The sequence below is a fragment of the Microtus oregoni genome, unplaced genomic scaffold (assembly GCF_018167655.1).
Source record: "Microtus oregoni isolate MIOR12 unplaced genomic scaffold, Mior012 000026F_ref0000081, whole genome shotgun sequence".
Lineage (NCBI taxonomy): Eukaryota > Metazoa > Chordata > Mammalia > Rodentia > Cricetidae > Microtus > Microtus oregoni.
The window spans coordinates 625,207-640,508 of record NW_024543085.1 but is presented as its reverse complement, the minus strand read 5'-3'; the positions used below and the strand labels follow the sequence as shown (position 1 = coordinate 640,508).

The 15,302-nt window shown below is 39.7% G+C and overlaps 1 protein-coding gene across 5 annotated transcripts in view; it reads left to right on the top strand.

The window, feature by feature from the left end:
* Pex1 (peroxisomal biogenesis factor 1) overlaps positions 1-14,687 on the top strand; it is a 39,361-nt gene extending 24,674 nt beyond the window's left edge. For 4 of the 5 annotated variants that reach the window (XM_041675357.1, XM_041675353.1, XM_041675352.1 and 1 more), the window contains 11 exons: positions 786-975; positions 1,262-1,428; positions 2,791-2,925; positions 6,148-6,212; positions 7,762-7,904; positions 7,981-8,084; positions 8,778-8,954; positions 10,497-10,727; positions 11,931-12,128; positions 12,427-12,557; positions 14,475-14,687. In XM_041675357.1, the coding sequence (XP_041531291.1) occupies positions 786-975; positions 1,262-1,428; positions 2,791-2,925; positions 6,148-6,212; positions 7,762-7,904; positions 7,981-8,084; positions 8,778-8,954; positions 10,497-10,727; positions 11,931-12,128; positions 12,427-12,557; positions 14,475-14,559 (1,626 nt within the window). In that variant the 3' untranslated portion in view covers positions 14,560-14,687. Of the gene's footprint in view, positions 1-785; positions 976-1,261; positions 1,429-2,790; positions 2,926-6,147; positions 6,213-7,761; positions 7,905-7,980; positions 8,085-8,777; positions 8,955-10,496; positions 10,728-11,930; positions 12,129-12,426; positions 12,558-14,474 lie in introns of those variants that run through there. The other variant, XM_041675354.1, reaches the window with a different exon arrangement.
* Positions 14,688-15,302: the final 615 nt, after the last annotated feature.

The window sequence follows — 15,302 nt, the reverse complement described above, 5'->3', positions numbered from 1 at the left end:
GTACCAGGCTGTTTTCAGTACTGTAGCTCTGTAATAGTTTGAAGTCAGGGATTGTGATGCCTCCAGAAGTTCTTTTATTGCACAGGATTGCTTTGGCTGTCCTGGATTTTTTGCTTTTTCATATGAAGTTGAGTACTATTCTTTTGAGGTCTTTGAAGAATTCTGCTGGGATTTTGATGGGCCTAAAATATTTCTAAAATGTTATTGCAAAATCCAAACAAAAAAAAACCTCCTAAGAAATAGATGTTAGCTAAAATACTCCTTATTGGAGAAAGAAATGGCAGTCTTGTATCAGTTTTGTTTTTAGTTAATTTACTAAAGAAATGCTTGAAGTATAATTTTAGACCAGACACAGAAATATAACCCTCTGATAGGATTATGGCAGAAGCAAAAGGTTTATTTATGATTTTGAAAGAAAGGCCTGGACCCAACCCTGATATCTAATTCACTGTTGGCTTCAGCAATTAAAGAACTGTCTATCACAACTGTGGGTGCGAGAGCACCTCCTCACGTTGTGTGAAGGAGCCAAGAACTGCATATGCTGAGTGGACAGAGCTACCTGCCAGGGTGCCTGTGGTACAACAGAAGACTGGACCGTGTTGTGTGAGGGTTAGAAGTCTGTGCCATCTCAGTTTGTGTAAATGCACTCTGTGATGATTTGATAATGATGAAGCTACCTGGTGAGGCATTTCTCTGATCATATTCCCATTGCTAAGTGACATATAACTAGTGAACTGTACCACTGAAAAATTAATAATCTGAATTTTCTGGGTTTTTTTCTTAAGGAACAAAGATGTGAGATTCTGCATAATGTCGTGAAAAATAAACTGGGATTCAATATAAACAAGTCTCCTGACTTTAACCTGCAGCACATAGCTAAAGAAACTGAAGGGTTTGTGGCTAGAGATTTCACTCTTCTCGTGGACCGAGCCATACATTCCCACCTCTCCTGTCAGCATGTCTCCACCAGGGAAGGTATCTTACGTCAAACCCTGAGCTTCCTTCTGTTGTGGAAATGTTGTCGTAGCCGAGCAAGAATCACATATATTCTGCTTCATATCGTATTTAAGTAGAAGTCTGGCATTTCCAGCCAGTATCACAGAACATTTTAAAAATGAATTGGGCTTGGAGGTGCATGTCTTTAATCTATCCTGTAGGAGCAGAGGCAGGCTGATATCTGTGAGTTTGAGGCTAGCTAGGGCTGCCTAGTGAGATATTAACTAAAAAAATTTTTTAAAAGCTTTTGTTTATTTTTAAACAGAATTGACTTTAACAACATCAGACTTCCAAAAGGCTCTCCATGGATTTCTTCCTGTTTCTCTGAGAAATGTCAACCTGCATAAACCTAGAGACCTGGGCTGGGACAAGGTTGGTGGATTACATGAAGTTCGGCAGATACTCATGGATACTATCCAGTTACCAGCCAAGGTAAGGCAAAGCGCACACACACACACACACACACACACACACACCAAGTACTAATGGCCAGAAGAAACCTAATCCACGGTCTGTGGCTTTATTTGTTAGCTTATACAATTCCCATTTGACTGACAAGGATTCACTGAGTTACCAAAGAAGTGGTATTTTTTAACTCCTTGGTATTTTTACCGCCTGTAAATGCAAATCCATTTTGATGTGGGTGTCTTAATTCTGTTTTGCTTAGGTCACTCGGGTTTGCTAGAGCATAGTGACCCATTTGCTGGGATTTCAGCGGAGTAGATAGAAATGAAGCTTACCAGACACGCAGGTGGACTGAGCAGACTTTTGGACTCCGGGTATCAGTCCTAGAAAGGCAGAGCTGACTGGCAGCATAAACTCGGTGGATGCAAAGATAGAGGAGGAAGTAGAGTCTAGGTGTAGTATGTTAAATCAGAGACCTGAGAAATGGGTGGTTGTGTGAGATCGAGGACTCAAGCAAAGAAATAAGTCAGGACTTTGGGTTACATGTGGCTTGGGAAGGGTTGTTGTCAGGGCCTGAGGTGTGTTGAGTATAGCACAGAATCAGATTTAAGCCTATGGGAGAAGAAGTTGGTATGGACTTACTAGCCAGCAATATCATGGCCTCAAATGCTGAGTTTTTGCACTAGGCATTATAATCCAATATGGAGACCATGTGCTTGAATGCTGATTTTGAGACCTTCTGGTTAGTAGAAGTCAGGTTGGAATTTTGTCAATAAATGAACCCACAGAGGCTTGCCTAGGAGCTGAGGCAGGCATACTGCTGATTTTGGCTAATATGTACTTAATGTCAGGTAGGATTTTGCTCCTTGGGTAGCTGGTTAGTTAGAAGGTAATTGAAAAAAGAGTTAATCACTTATTTAGCAAGGAGACTCTTGAAAGATGTCTGTAACCGTGACATGTGCTTCTTTGTTATCACTTTGACTCAGTACTTGAATACAAACAGCTATCACAAGGTAGCCATACAAGTGGTATAAGACTACGCATTCGGTCTTTGGTTTCTAACACAGCACTTTTACTACACTTTAGAAAGGAAGATTGCTTTACTCCTGTAGCTCAGTGGCTGGGCCTTGCCTGGCTTAGTCAAGGCCCTGGTGACACTCTTTTGTACCACCAAAATGAAAGAAGGATGAACAAAGTGGAAGGAATTGCTAATGCCCTGACAGTGCTTTATATAGATGCATTCCATGGACTTCATTGACTGTTTCCAGTAGGAGTTTCCTGCTGGTGTGTTATTATTAATAAAAGAGGTAGCAGTTACTAACATCCAAATATTTTCTGTATTCAGTCGTTTAGATTTCTGCTCTTTGTCATACTTTTAATATTTTTCAGTACCCAGAATTATTTGCAAACTTGCCCATACGACAGAGGACTGGAATATTGCTTTATGGTCCCCCAGGGACAGGAAAAACTTTACTTGCTGGGGTAGTTGCAAGAGAGAGTGGAATGAATTTTATTAGTATCAAGGTATGTATGCACTTGCCTTCTTTGTCTTTTTTGTTTGGTTGGTTTTGTTTTTATATTTCAAAACAAGGTTTCTCTACAAGCCCTAGCTGTCCTGGAGCTCTCTCTGTAGACCAGGCTGACCTCGAACTCTCAGAGATTTGCCTCCTGAGTGCTGAGATTAAAGGCATGCACACTGCCTGGCCAGTCTTTGTCTTTTTTTTTTTTAATTGAGATAAACATATAACATTCAGTTAGCTGCTGTTTGAAGTGTAGAATTCATTGGCATTGTTTTTATACTCACAGGACTGTGAACCTATAACCTCCTGTTTTCAAAGCTGTTTCATTCTGTTCCCGCTTCCTCTAATTCTTCAGCAGCTATTGGTTTTATTTCTGTGTCTTTGTATTTGCCTTTTCTTAATATTTTGTATGTATAAAATCAGGTGATAGGTGACCTTGTACGCTTCAAGTTGTCACGTGCATTAGCACATTCCATTCCACACATTGGCACACTTTGTTTCGACATTCATTATCATGGGTTGTTCTTTTCATCAGGCTTTAATGCATATATTTTAACACTAAATTGTTTATTTTGTGTGTATGTGTGTGGGCTCACATGTGAAGGAACAGACTGGGAGTAGGTTCTCTCCTCGCACCATGTGGTTCTGTGGACAAAACTCAAGTTGCCAGGCTTGGTGGCTTGTACCTTCTGAGCTACCTCTGCAGTATTCCGTCTGCCAGGCTTTCATGAATAATGCTGTTCTAAAATCCATGTACAAGCTGTCTATAAACGTACGTTCTCATTTCTTTTGGTAGATACTGAGTCTGCTTAATTCCTCCCACCACAGCTGTCCTTGCCAATTCCGATTAGGTTTCCTGATTGTGGATCAATCTCCTATTTGGAGAGCCAGGAGGAAGAGTGATGCATTTATTAGTTTATAGGATGGAAAGAACTGAGTGCCAATCCCCCTCTTTCTGAGTGGCTTTTAAGTTCTTGTTTAAGGCATATTGCCATCATTGTGAATAGAATTTATGTAAATATTAAAAGGAAAAGCATATTGTACTTCAAGGAGAAGAGACTTACAAGAGTAGAGGCAGTCTCCTGGGTCTTTCGCTTGCTGACTGCCTTTTACCCTTTCTAGTTCACACGAGGTCTACAATGTTTTTAGATATAAAGCAGGTGTGCTAACGAAGTCACACTGGCAGATGATTGGGTGATGCTCACAGTCATATGCTGGATAGCTTCATGTCCTTAGTCTCAAGACCTCAGCATTAGCCATTCACCAGAGAATGACTGATTCTGAAGCAAAAGAATTGTATGGTAGTCATACTCAGAACTTACTCAGAACCTGAGATCCAGGTAAATAATTTGTAATTGGGTTTTGCCTGCCCTCCTTTGTCCTGATTCTGTTTGAACTAGGTAAACAGGAAGTGATGTTCGTAATAGTGGCAGTGATGGAGAAAGTAGAAACTTCAGTCATCCATCTTCCTTTTTTTCTAGATTTCTTCCAGCCCCTACTGCCTTCCTAAATGTTTTTTAGACTAATGCTTATCCATATATATTTTTCCATTAGGAAGATCTTTGGCAGGTACTGTTTTGTTTTTATTTTTTAAACCCACACAGCTTTAAAAGTGTTCCTAATTTAAGGAAAAATTGTTCATTATCAATTTTGCTATATGTAATTGGTGCAGGACAATTCTGTATTCTGTCAATTATGTTTTAAATAAACGCTGATTGGCCAGTAGCCAGACAAGAAGTAGAGGCGGGGCAATGAGAACAGGAGTATTCTGGGAAGGAGGAAGCTCTTTCCCCAGTCCTGTCCAGACACCGAAGAAGCAGGATATGACCTGCTCTGCTGAAAAAGGTACTGAGCCATGTGGCCAACATTGATAAGAATAATGGGTTAATATACGTTACAAGAGCTAATAAAAAGCCTGAGCTAATGGGCCAATCAGTTTATAATTAATATAGACCTCTGTGTGATTTTCTTTGGGGGTTACTGGCTGTGGGAACTGGGCAGGACAGAAACCCCAACAAGCAGCCCACTCCTCCTGTTACATGTAATAACATTTGTTTTCAAAGGTTTTTGCAGTTGAATTTCAGGAAAGGAATTTTATTTTTCACCTCCTCTATAAACAAATTGATTTCAGTAATTGAAGATGCTAAACAGAGTGAATTATATCTCTATACAATTTATAAGGCTCCCAAAGGTTTGACAGCAATAGAGTTTGTCTTTTTTGAACCATGCAGTACTTCACTAAACAAACCTAGTGCTTCATTGGCATCACTGTCTTGGCAGTAGAGACTCAGTAGAACTTTGTGCTTGAAGCCTACATTCTAATAGTGGAGAGAGACACTAAGTAGACATCTGCATAGAAGCTGCTGCTGGGTGGTGCTAAGCACAGCAGGAAACATGTGGTAAGGAGGCACGAAGTAGCCGGAGGGGGTCACACAAAGTGTTGTCAGGTGAAGCTCAAGAATAGGGACATGTTGACAAAGATCTAAAGGCAATAAAAGCCACAAGCCATGAGAACGTCTAGGACAGTGTTCTAGGAAGAGGAAGCCAAGGGCAGGGAGTGATTGGGACACCCCAGCACAGTTCATTGTAAGATACAAGTAAGAGACAGCCATTCGACCCTATCATTGTAAGATACAAGTAAGAGACAGCCATTCGACCCTATCATTGTAAGATACAAGTAAGAGACAGCCATTCGACCCTATCATTGTAAGAGACAGCCATTTGACCCTAACATTGTAAGAGACAGCCATTCGACCCTATCATTGTAAGATACAAGTAAGAGACAGCCATTCGACCCTAACATTGTAAGAAACAGCCATTCGACCCTAACATTGTAAGATACAAGTAAGAGACAGCCATTCGACCCTATCATTGTAAGGTACAAGTAAGAAACAGCCATTCGACCCTGTCATTGTAAGAGACAGCCATTCGACCCTATCATTGTAAGAGACAGCCATTCGACCCTATCATTGTAAGAGACAGCCATTCGACCCTATCATTATAAGAGACAGCCATTCGACCCTATCATTGTAAGATACAAGAGACAGCCATTCGACCCTAACACTGTAAGATACAAGTAAGAAACAGCCATTCGACCCTATCATTGTAAGATACAAGTAAGAGACGGTCTCTTAAATGTTCTCTAATTCGTTATGCATAATCAAACCGTAAGCCATGTTTGTTTTTAATTAACTTCATTTCAGCCTGATTTTCTTTTACCTTCTAGGGACCAGAGTTACTCAGCAAATATATTGGAGCAAGTGAACAAGCTGTTCGAGATGTTTTCATCAGGTGGGTTTTATGACCGTTTGAAGTAATAGATAGCTGTTAACATTTATTAATCTTGGTTTTGGTCTTATTTTTTGAAGAACTGATACTTGAAACCTGTGGTCTATTTACTGACAAAGCAAATGACAAGGGTTTTATCTCAGCAAATACTATTTAAAATAAATTTCCAATATTAAATTTTGGAGATTATTTTTATTTATAATAGTAATATTCTTGAAAGTAGAATCATAAGTGCTTGTTCAAAGATCAGACTATTCTGTCTTCCTTCCTTCCTTCCTAGGTAAAATCTTACTATACAAGACAGACTAGTCTTGAATCCATGGTCCTTCTGCCTCAGCTCCCTAATTGCTGGAATTAGAAGTATGCACCACCACACTTTTCTTTCAGATTAGATTCTTATATGAAGCAAATAATTATTCCTTATATATTCCTTATGTTTTTAAGTTCTGAGTTCTTTTTTCTTCTAGTTCCTAATGTATCTCTTACAAGTCAGCATGTGATATATCCAGTTTTATTAATGCTTGTGTTACTGAATATACATAAGATCTCATATTAACACAGAAGATAATACTTAAATTTAAAGATAATTATTCAAGTGTAACAGAATCATGGGAAGTTTTTAAAGTAAAATTTTATTTTGTTGTAGTCTTCTAATTAAAGGTTTATGTATCTATCATGAAGTTTAAGAAATAGAGCCTTGTAAGGGGGGAATTATTAAAGTCCCCCATATTGACAAGGGGTTAAATTTACAAAGAATATATAATTCTAAATATTTTATATCTAATAATGCAAGATTTTTCAGTGTTTCTAAGAAACAATGAAAAATAATGAGCTTATCATCTTTGAAAAGGTTGAAGAATTAAACAGGCATTTCCCAGATGCAGAAGCCAGTGAGCACACATAAAAATGGCCACCGTGAGGCTGGAGAGTTGTTCAGTGGTTCAGAGAGCATGCAGCTCTTCCAGAGAACCTGAGTTTGGTTCCCAGCACCCACATCGGGTGGCTTGCAAATGCCTTTAATTCCAGCTCTAAGGGGTCTAACATCCTCTTCTGGTATCTGAGGATGCATGCACACACATTTCATACACACACACACACACAACTTAAAAAATACAAATCTTTTTAAATGACTAGCCATGATCAGAACCTATTGACTAAAATTTGGGTTTTAGTCTTTTACTTATCCAGAGGCATGAATCTCTAAACAAGTATCTTAAGCATCTCAAGAGTAAACTTAGAGAGAAGACAAGAAGCAGATATGATCAAAGTACCTTGTGTGCATAGATGAAACTGAGAATTAATATGTAATAAAAATATGTAACACTACTGTGAGCAGCAAATTCCAGTTTAAATTTTATGATCCTGAAAATAAGGATAATTGCATCAAACATGCTTTCTTTAAGGGTTAGTTGTGAAGATTAAGATAAATATGTATGTGTATATTTTAGTCTATGCTGCATGTGCGTGTGTGCGTGCGTGCGTATGTGTGTAAAGAGTTTGTGAACTCTGGAGCCCTGGTAAAATGTAGAATGTTTGTGTTTTTTTCCCCCAGAGCACAGGCTGCAAAGCCTTGCATTCTTTTCTTTGATGAGTTTGAATCCATTGCTCCTCGAAGAGGCCACGACAACACGGGGGTAACTGACCGAGTAGTTAACCAGCTGCTGACACAGTTAGATGGAGTAGAAGGCTTGCAGGGTGAGCCACTGTTAATACAAAACACAGTGGAAGAAGAAGTTACTAAACATCACTCTAAAGTGTTCTTTCCCCTCAGGTGTTTATGTGTTGGCTGCTACTAGTCGCCCTGACTTGATTGACCCTGCCCTGTTGCGGCCTGGCCGACTGGATAAATGTGTATTCTGCCCTCCTCCAGATCAGGTGATAACATCAACCCGGCAGATGCAAGCGCCACACTCCTTGCTTCTGAGCTTTCCTTCTGCTGTGCAGTAGCAATTGTCCTTAGGAGATCTCTTTGCAGGCAAAGGCTTTGTTAACTGGTTACTCAAAGTGAAAAAGGCCCTAGTTAGGTGTGGGGAATGGCTGTATCAGCCAACAGGAGAAAATCAGGAAACAAAAAGGACTAACACCCATTTCCTGTCAGAAACCTCTGATTCAGGGCCATGCAAGTGGGGCAGTGAGCCTGTGGCCAGGTCCCGTGGAGAAAGGTGTTTCAACTGTTCTTGTCGTGTTCTGCCAACCCTTGCTCCCAAATGTAGAAAGTAATGAATGAATGAATGAATGGGCCCAAAAGGTCAAAGCATATGATCCATGCGCTTGTTTCTTAATAATTCTCCTTTGTCGGCATACTTGGCCAGATCTAGGAAATAACCTCAGTGTGAATGTGAACTTGTTCATGCCGAACAGTTATACTGGTTTTCATTCATTTTCCTGCCTGTGTCTCCTTTTAGGGACACAGTACTAAAGACAGATAATATACTTCTAGTACATTCTCCAAACTGCTTGGAAAGCTTGTTAAAAATGTCCAGTTAATTTATAAAGGAAGTTTGAAGAGTCACAATTCAAAATGACAGTTGTTTAATGTGTTTGGTCAACTAGTTTCTCTTCCTCCAGGGATCGCGTCTTGAGATTTTAAAGGTCCTCAGTGACTCTCTACCTCTGGCCGATGACGTGGACCTTCAGCACGTGGCATTGGTGACCGAATCCTTCACTGGGGCTGATCTGAAAGCTCTACTGTACAATGCGCAGCTGGAGGCCTTGCAAGGAAGGCTGCTACCTGGTGGGCTCCATGTGAGTTCCCTGGGAAGGGAGAGAGAGAGCAGGTCAGGGTCAGACTCTATGGGGACTTTAATTTGCCATTGTAAATGTTCCAAAATTGGATACAGGATTTGCAGAGAATTTTAATCATGAAGATTTGGTATCTCTTTCCCTAACATTGCCATAATATTAACAAACTGTTATTAGGAAAGTATTAATGGAATGGGGTAGTGTGAATTCACATAAATAGAAAAATAACTAAAGTTTTCAGCTATTTTACGCTTCTGACCGGTTACTGTTTATTTTGAAGAAGTGGCAGTCTCCTGTGATGAAACATGGGACCTCATCTCACGTCCTCTTCATTCTTCAGTGACTTCCTTACTTCCTGATGCTAAATATCCCAGCCACAGAACCAGTGTTTTCTCTAATAATGGCATTTCATTTTCAATTATTGCAGAAGATAATCTACATTATAGACTTTGCCTATATTTTCTAGGAAGCTTTTCAGTATATTTCCCTCCACCAATTTTTGTTAGAAACATCTGTAGGTCCTAAATTTTTTAAATAGTTACAAGTCAAGTGTATGTGGGGGGAGCCAGGGATGCTCATGTGTATGACGTGTGGAAGTCAGTGAGCAACCGTGGGTGGCATTCCTCAAGTATCCTCCCCCTTTTGAGACAGGGTCTCTCACTGACCTGAAACTGTGGATAGGCTGGCCGACCAGGAAGCCTCTATGCCACACTGTCCCCGCCCCCAGCACTCTGATGACAATTCCACCTGTGTCCAGACTGTTTATGTGTGTTCTGAGGCTAAGCTCAAGGCGCATGCATGCACGTCACTTTACCTACCGAACTACCTCCACAGTTCTCGGGTCAAGTTTTTGCTGTTTATTTTAGCAAGCCATTATAGTGAGTGGGTTTTTTGTTGTTATTGTTGTTGTTATTTTATTTCTTTATGGTACTAGGGATTGAGCTAGGAGCCAACACATACTAGGCAGACTCTGGACCATTCAACTACATCCCTATCCCTGCCTGAAGGTTTCTTCTTTCCCAACCCCCTTTTCATACGAGTACTTTATAAGTATATATGTGTACACAGACGTACACACTCTATGATTGATATAAATTATATTATAAACATAATAAAAACAAAAATGAGTGAAAGGCAGAGATGGAGAAATAAAACCTGGATTCCGGGTTCTACTTTTGTTTTCATTGGGAAAGTTGATGGATTTTCTACATACTTCATTTTAGTCTTCCCTTACTGTAATAGTTGTGTTGTGTAGGGCTGGACCTGTAGCTCAGTTGGTAGCATGTCTAGAATGTACCAAGCTCTGGACTCACCCCCAACACCAGGTAAACCAGGCATGCTGGTCCATCCTAAGTTATACACAAATATAAGGCCAGCATGGGCTACATAAAACCTTGTCTCATAAAAACATCATTATTGTGTACCTGGCATCCATAAAGGATTGAGAGCTTGCTGAGAAGCGTGTTCTGTGGAGTAGTGTCATCTGCTGTTATCTCTAGCTATGGAGTACTGAATGGAGTCTTACACTGGCTCTCTGTCCTCTAGGACGGAGGCTCCAGCTCTGACAGCGACCTAAGTCTGTCCTCCATGGTCTTCCTCAACCACAGCAGTGGCTCTGATGACTCAGCTGGAGATGGAGAACGCGGCTTGGATCAGTCCCTGGTTTCTCTTGAGATGTCTGAGATCCTTCCAGAGGAATCAAACTTCAACATGTACCGGCTCTACTTTGGAAGCTCATATGAATCAGAACTTGGAAATGGAACCTCTTCTGACTTGGTATGTTGTGTATTCGTCATTGTGTGACTCTGATACATAAAGATACATGTTGATGTGACACTGAACTAGGATTTATCTCCTAACCAGCCCCACATAGTCTTTCTGGTGGTTGGTCTGCAATAAAAATAGTCTTGCTTTTTTTAAATTATGCCAATTAGTTATTTTCAGTCCTTGTTAAGCATTTAAGCAGGAGCAAGGAAGTTGGTTCTTCAGGGCCCAGATGTGGGTGCCTTTGTGGTCTTCTGGGTATTTCTCTCCTCGTCGGCAATCTTAAACCCTTTTTACTCTGAGATCTATTTAATAGTAAATATAAACTTTATTGTCACGAAGTACTAATGTCTAAAATTCTTAACAAAAGTGTTACCTATCTGTGATTCTTTTTATGGAAAATATGAAAAGATGCAATTGTATGTATCAACAAGGAAACTATTTAGGTTAAATGTAGGCAACATCATTATTTTTTCTCTTTATTTAAAATATATACCCACTGAAATTAATATTGGCTCACTATTTTTTAATATATAATATTTTTACATGCATGGTTACATTTTATACATTTTCTTTAATAATTCAGATTTCTAAAAATATAAAAATACTACTTTTATTCCTAAGAAGTAGGTTTTTTTAATAATACACACACATATAATTTAATTGTTTCCTATTTTTCAGCGTCTCTAGAATACTGGGGACCCTTAGCATAACTATCTCCTAGGCACTTAGCAAAAGGGCTTGGGAGACGGCTGCTCATGAAGAATTCTGACTCCCGGGCCCGACACGGGATACATATTTGTGATTCCAGCTGGGGGGCACACTCCCCGGATGATCTCTGAGGTTTGCTAGCCGGGTCAGAGTCTGTCTCAGAAAATAAGGTGCAGAGAAACACTGACCTCTGGCCTCCAACCCCTCCCGCATTCACTTACACGGAAAGCTACGAATAAGGCTCATGTCGAACCTCTCTTTGGCCATCAGTTAATAGATTTAAGCTTAACCTAAGTTCAGGTTGTTGCTTGAGGGGTATGGTCCTGGTAGTCTGCCTGTGCTCAAGGATGGCCTCATCCTAAAAGCACCAGACAGACATACAGTTGGGAGGGGAAAGTGGTGAGGGGATGGATTTGATCAACACTCAAGTGCATCTGTGAAATTCTCGGTAGATGTTAAAAAGGAAGCAAAGTTTCCATTTTCATCTTCTTGCCCATCCTGCAGAGTTCACACTGTCTCTCTGCACCAAGCTCCGGGACTCAGGATTTACCTGCACCTCCTGGAAAAGAGCCAGTGTTTATACAACATCCTGTGTTTAGGACATCTTCCCAAGAAGGCCACCAAGACCTTACTCAGGAGCAGAAAGACCAGCTGAGGGCAGAAATCAGCATCATCAAAGGCAGATACCGGAGCCAAAGTGGAGTATGGCCTTTTCCCCTCAAAACTGTTAAAACCTTAAAAAAAAAAAAAACAAAAAACTTAAAAACTTCAAAGTTGCTCTTCCCTTTTTGACGCGTATTTCTTTGCATTTTCGCTGAGCCACATCTCCAAGCAGAGCGCTGAAGCGCAGTGGCTCAGTCAGAGGCTGTCAGGGCCCTTGCTCTGGAATTGTCCTTGGAGAAAGAGTGTATGCTTTTTAGGAAAAAACTGACAAGAAAAAATGACACTTTATTCCTTGAATTGCTGAGTTAACATTTGTTTAATCTGCTTTTTATTTAAGGAGGATGAATCCCTTAATCAGCCAGGACCAACCAAAACCAGTTTTGCTATTAGCCAGGCACATTTAATGACTGCGCTTGCTCACATGAGACCGTCCATAAGTGAAGATGAAGGGAAGGATTTTGCTGAGCTGTAAGTAACCATAAGAAACATGTTATTCACCAAAGCTCTTTTGTGTTTAAATATTTGTTAAACATTTGGAAGCTAATTTAGAAATATACATGGTTAAACTGGGGTTGTAAGTCACACAGCATCTGCCGAGGATGTGCAAGGCCCTGTTTATCCCATTCCTGTAACCAGAAAAGAAATTGTTATAGCTATGCACTCAATTAGATTTTGTTTAATATAACTTGTTATATTATATTTGAGTTACATTATAACTGATTTTAGAAAATGAAGAAATAAAGCCAGCAAGTGGTGGCGCATGCCTTTAATCCCAGCACTCAGGAGGCAGAGGCACTCAGTTTCTGAGTTCAAGGCCAGCCTGGTTTACATAGTGAATTCCAGGACAGTCATGGCTACTCAAAAAACAAAACAACAACAACAACTATATGTGTATGTACACATATAAACATACATATACTGGTTTTGCTTATAAGATGATTTATATTTTATTAGTGTCCACATTTACACAGAATTTTCTTCACTTATGGAAAGTTTACTAAACACTAGAATTTATAGTCTTCGCACAGTTTACACTGTGGCTACTTTGAATGGTGGACTGGCTAATATCCTGTCAATGATTCAGCATAATTTAAAAATATTTATTCCTGGTTTGTTTGAGAATAAATACTTCAGTTTTGCAGTTCTGAGGTGAGATGTGTATATGTCCACAGTGTGTACTTACTGCACAAATATCCAAAACAAAGAGAAGAAAGAATGAGAAAGGAAAACTTCCTTAATCTCACACTGTAGCACAAATACTAAAAACCCAGAGATAGGTATTGGGGTTCAACCTGAACATCAGAAGAACAAAGCAGCCAGCCCCTGGCTGTTACCTCTACCTCAGACCAAAAGTGGGTGAGATTCTGTCTCCATGAATCCTGAAAGACTCCACACCCCACACTCTGCTCTCTACCAAGTTCCTGTCTCTTCTACCCAGCCCTAGCACTCCTGTCTCCACCTCCCTAGTGCAGGGATCTCCTGTTTCTCTTTTAGATTGATTCAATCTTGTGTAGCCCAGGGTGGCCTTGAACTCACAGAGATTGAGTAATCTCCGAGTCCTGGGATTAAAGATGGGTCCTACCACTCCATGGCCAGTATGGCTGCTTTGCTCTCTGATCTTCGGGCGAGCTTTATTTATTAAAACACAAATAATATAACTATATTACATGACTTTATGTAGTTAACGTTTTTCTCACTACAATGAGAATGCCCTACCTGTGCTGCTAGGCCCCCATCCCTTTAAGGCATCCGGCCATCTTCAACAGTTTGACAGGCTATGCAGGGCCACTTTGTGGTGTTTAATGCCAGTGTCTAGTGTGTCTCTGCCACAGTATCCAGGACTTGACATTTATGTTGTCTCCTGGTTCTCACTGCTATTCTGGAAGCATTGTGAAGCCAAATGTTTGCTCTTCTTTCATTAGTTCACTGGGATAAAGGTAGAATCATTGCATGATAATGGTACCTGTGACAGGGTGCAATAGCTAGTGTTCAGTGTCTTTCAGTGGCAGAAACAGGACACCAGATCTCAAACCCTCCCACCTCAGTGTCCCACTGCTCAAATCAGGGCTGATTTGATTGCAGAAAAATTATGTCTTACCTAGTAATTTGCCTGCCTTTGAATAAAACTATAGAAGTTATAATTTTCATATTGTTCATTGCAATTTTTATTTTATCCTGTCCAATCTACTGTTTATTTTCTTCTTTTTTCTATTAGACTACAACTTTGAAGAATTATTTTAAATAGTTTTTTAATGTTCTCTACAATTTTTTCAGTTATTTTCCTTTCATTCTTAAAACATAAGGCTGTTTTTAAAAGAATCCATTATCTTTGTTTTGTAATTATTAAGTATTATCCACTGTATATCATCTCTCTTACTTTTTAAGGTATGAAAACTTTCAGAATCCAAAGAAGAGAAAAAGTCAAAGTGGAACACTGTTTCGGCCTGGACAAAAAGTAACTTTAGCATAGAAGAGACCTGATATTTTCTAGGATGTGATTGTTTGTTTGTTCTGATGGTCTGTCCCTCAGTGAAAATTATAAAAATGAAGTCTGTAAATTTTTTTTAATTTAATAAATTTGGTTAACCTATGAAAACACAGAATGGTAAATGTTATGATTATTATATAATGCTCAGGACTATCTGAGATTAATAGGGAAGCTAAATGAAAGTATTTATAACAGATTGTGTATTTTATTTCCATAAGTCTATATTAAATCCTTAATGAAATGAAGTGCGATCAGTGTTGGCGCTGACTTGTCCTCTAGAGGAGAGATTTCTTAGCACTAGGCAGCCTGCAGCCTCGCAGCTTCTTGACTGTTTTGGAAAACTATATATTCTGTTATCTTCTGATGTTTTAATCCAAACATGACAGTTCAAATAAATTGCCTGGTAGACTTTTGATCCAGCCCCCAGTCCAGAATTTTTAAATGTTCTTTTTTTCCCTGATTGTAGCATGATATCTTGATATTTTCTTAGTATGTGAACTAATTAGTAAAGTCAGCCACTATCAACACAAAGAGTATTTCTAATATCTAGTAATTCGTATGAAAAGGAAGAGAGAGTTAATTAAAATATAGAGACCAGCTGTGAAATAGCAGTGTGGGTGAGGGCACAGCAGCCTGTTGACAGCTACCATGAGGCAGTTAGGACTCACGAGAGCCTGGCTTTTCCTTTCTGTCTCTTCCAGATTCTGGCCATAGCCTTAGAAAGC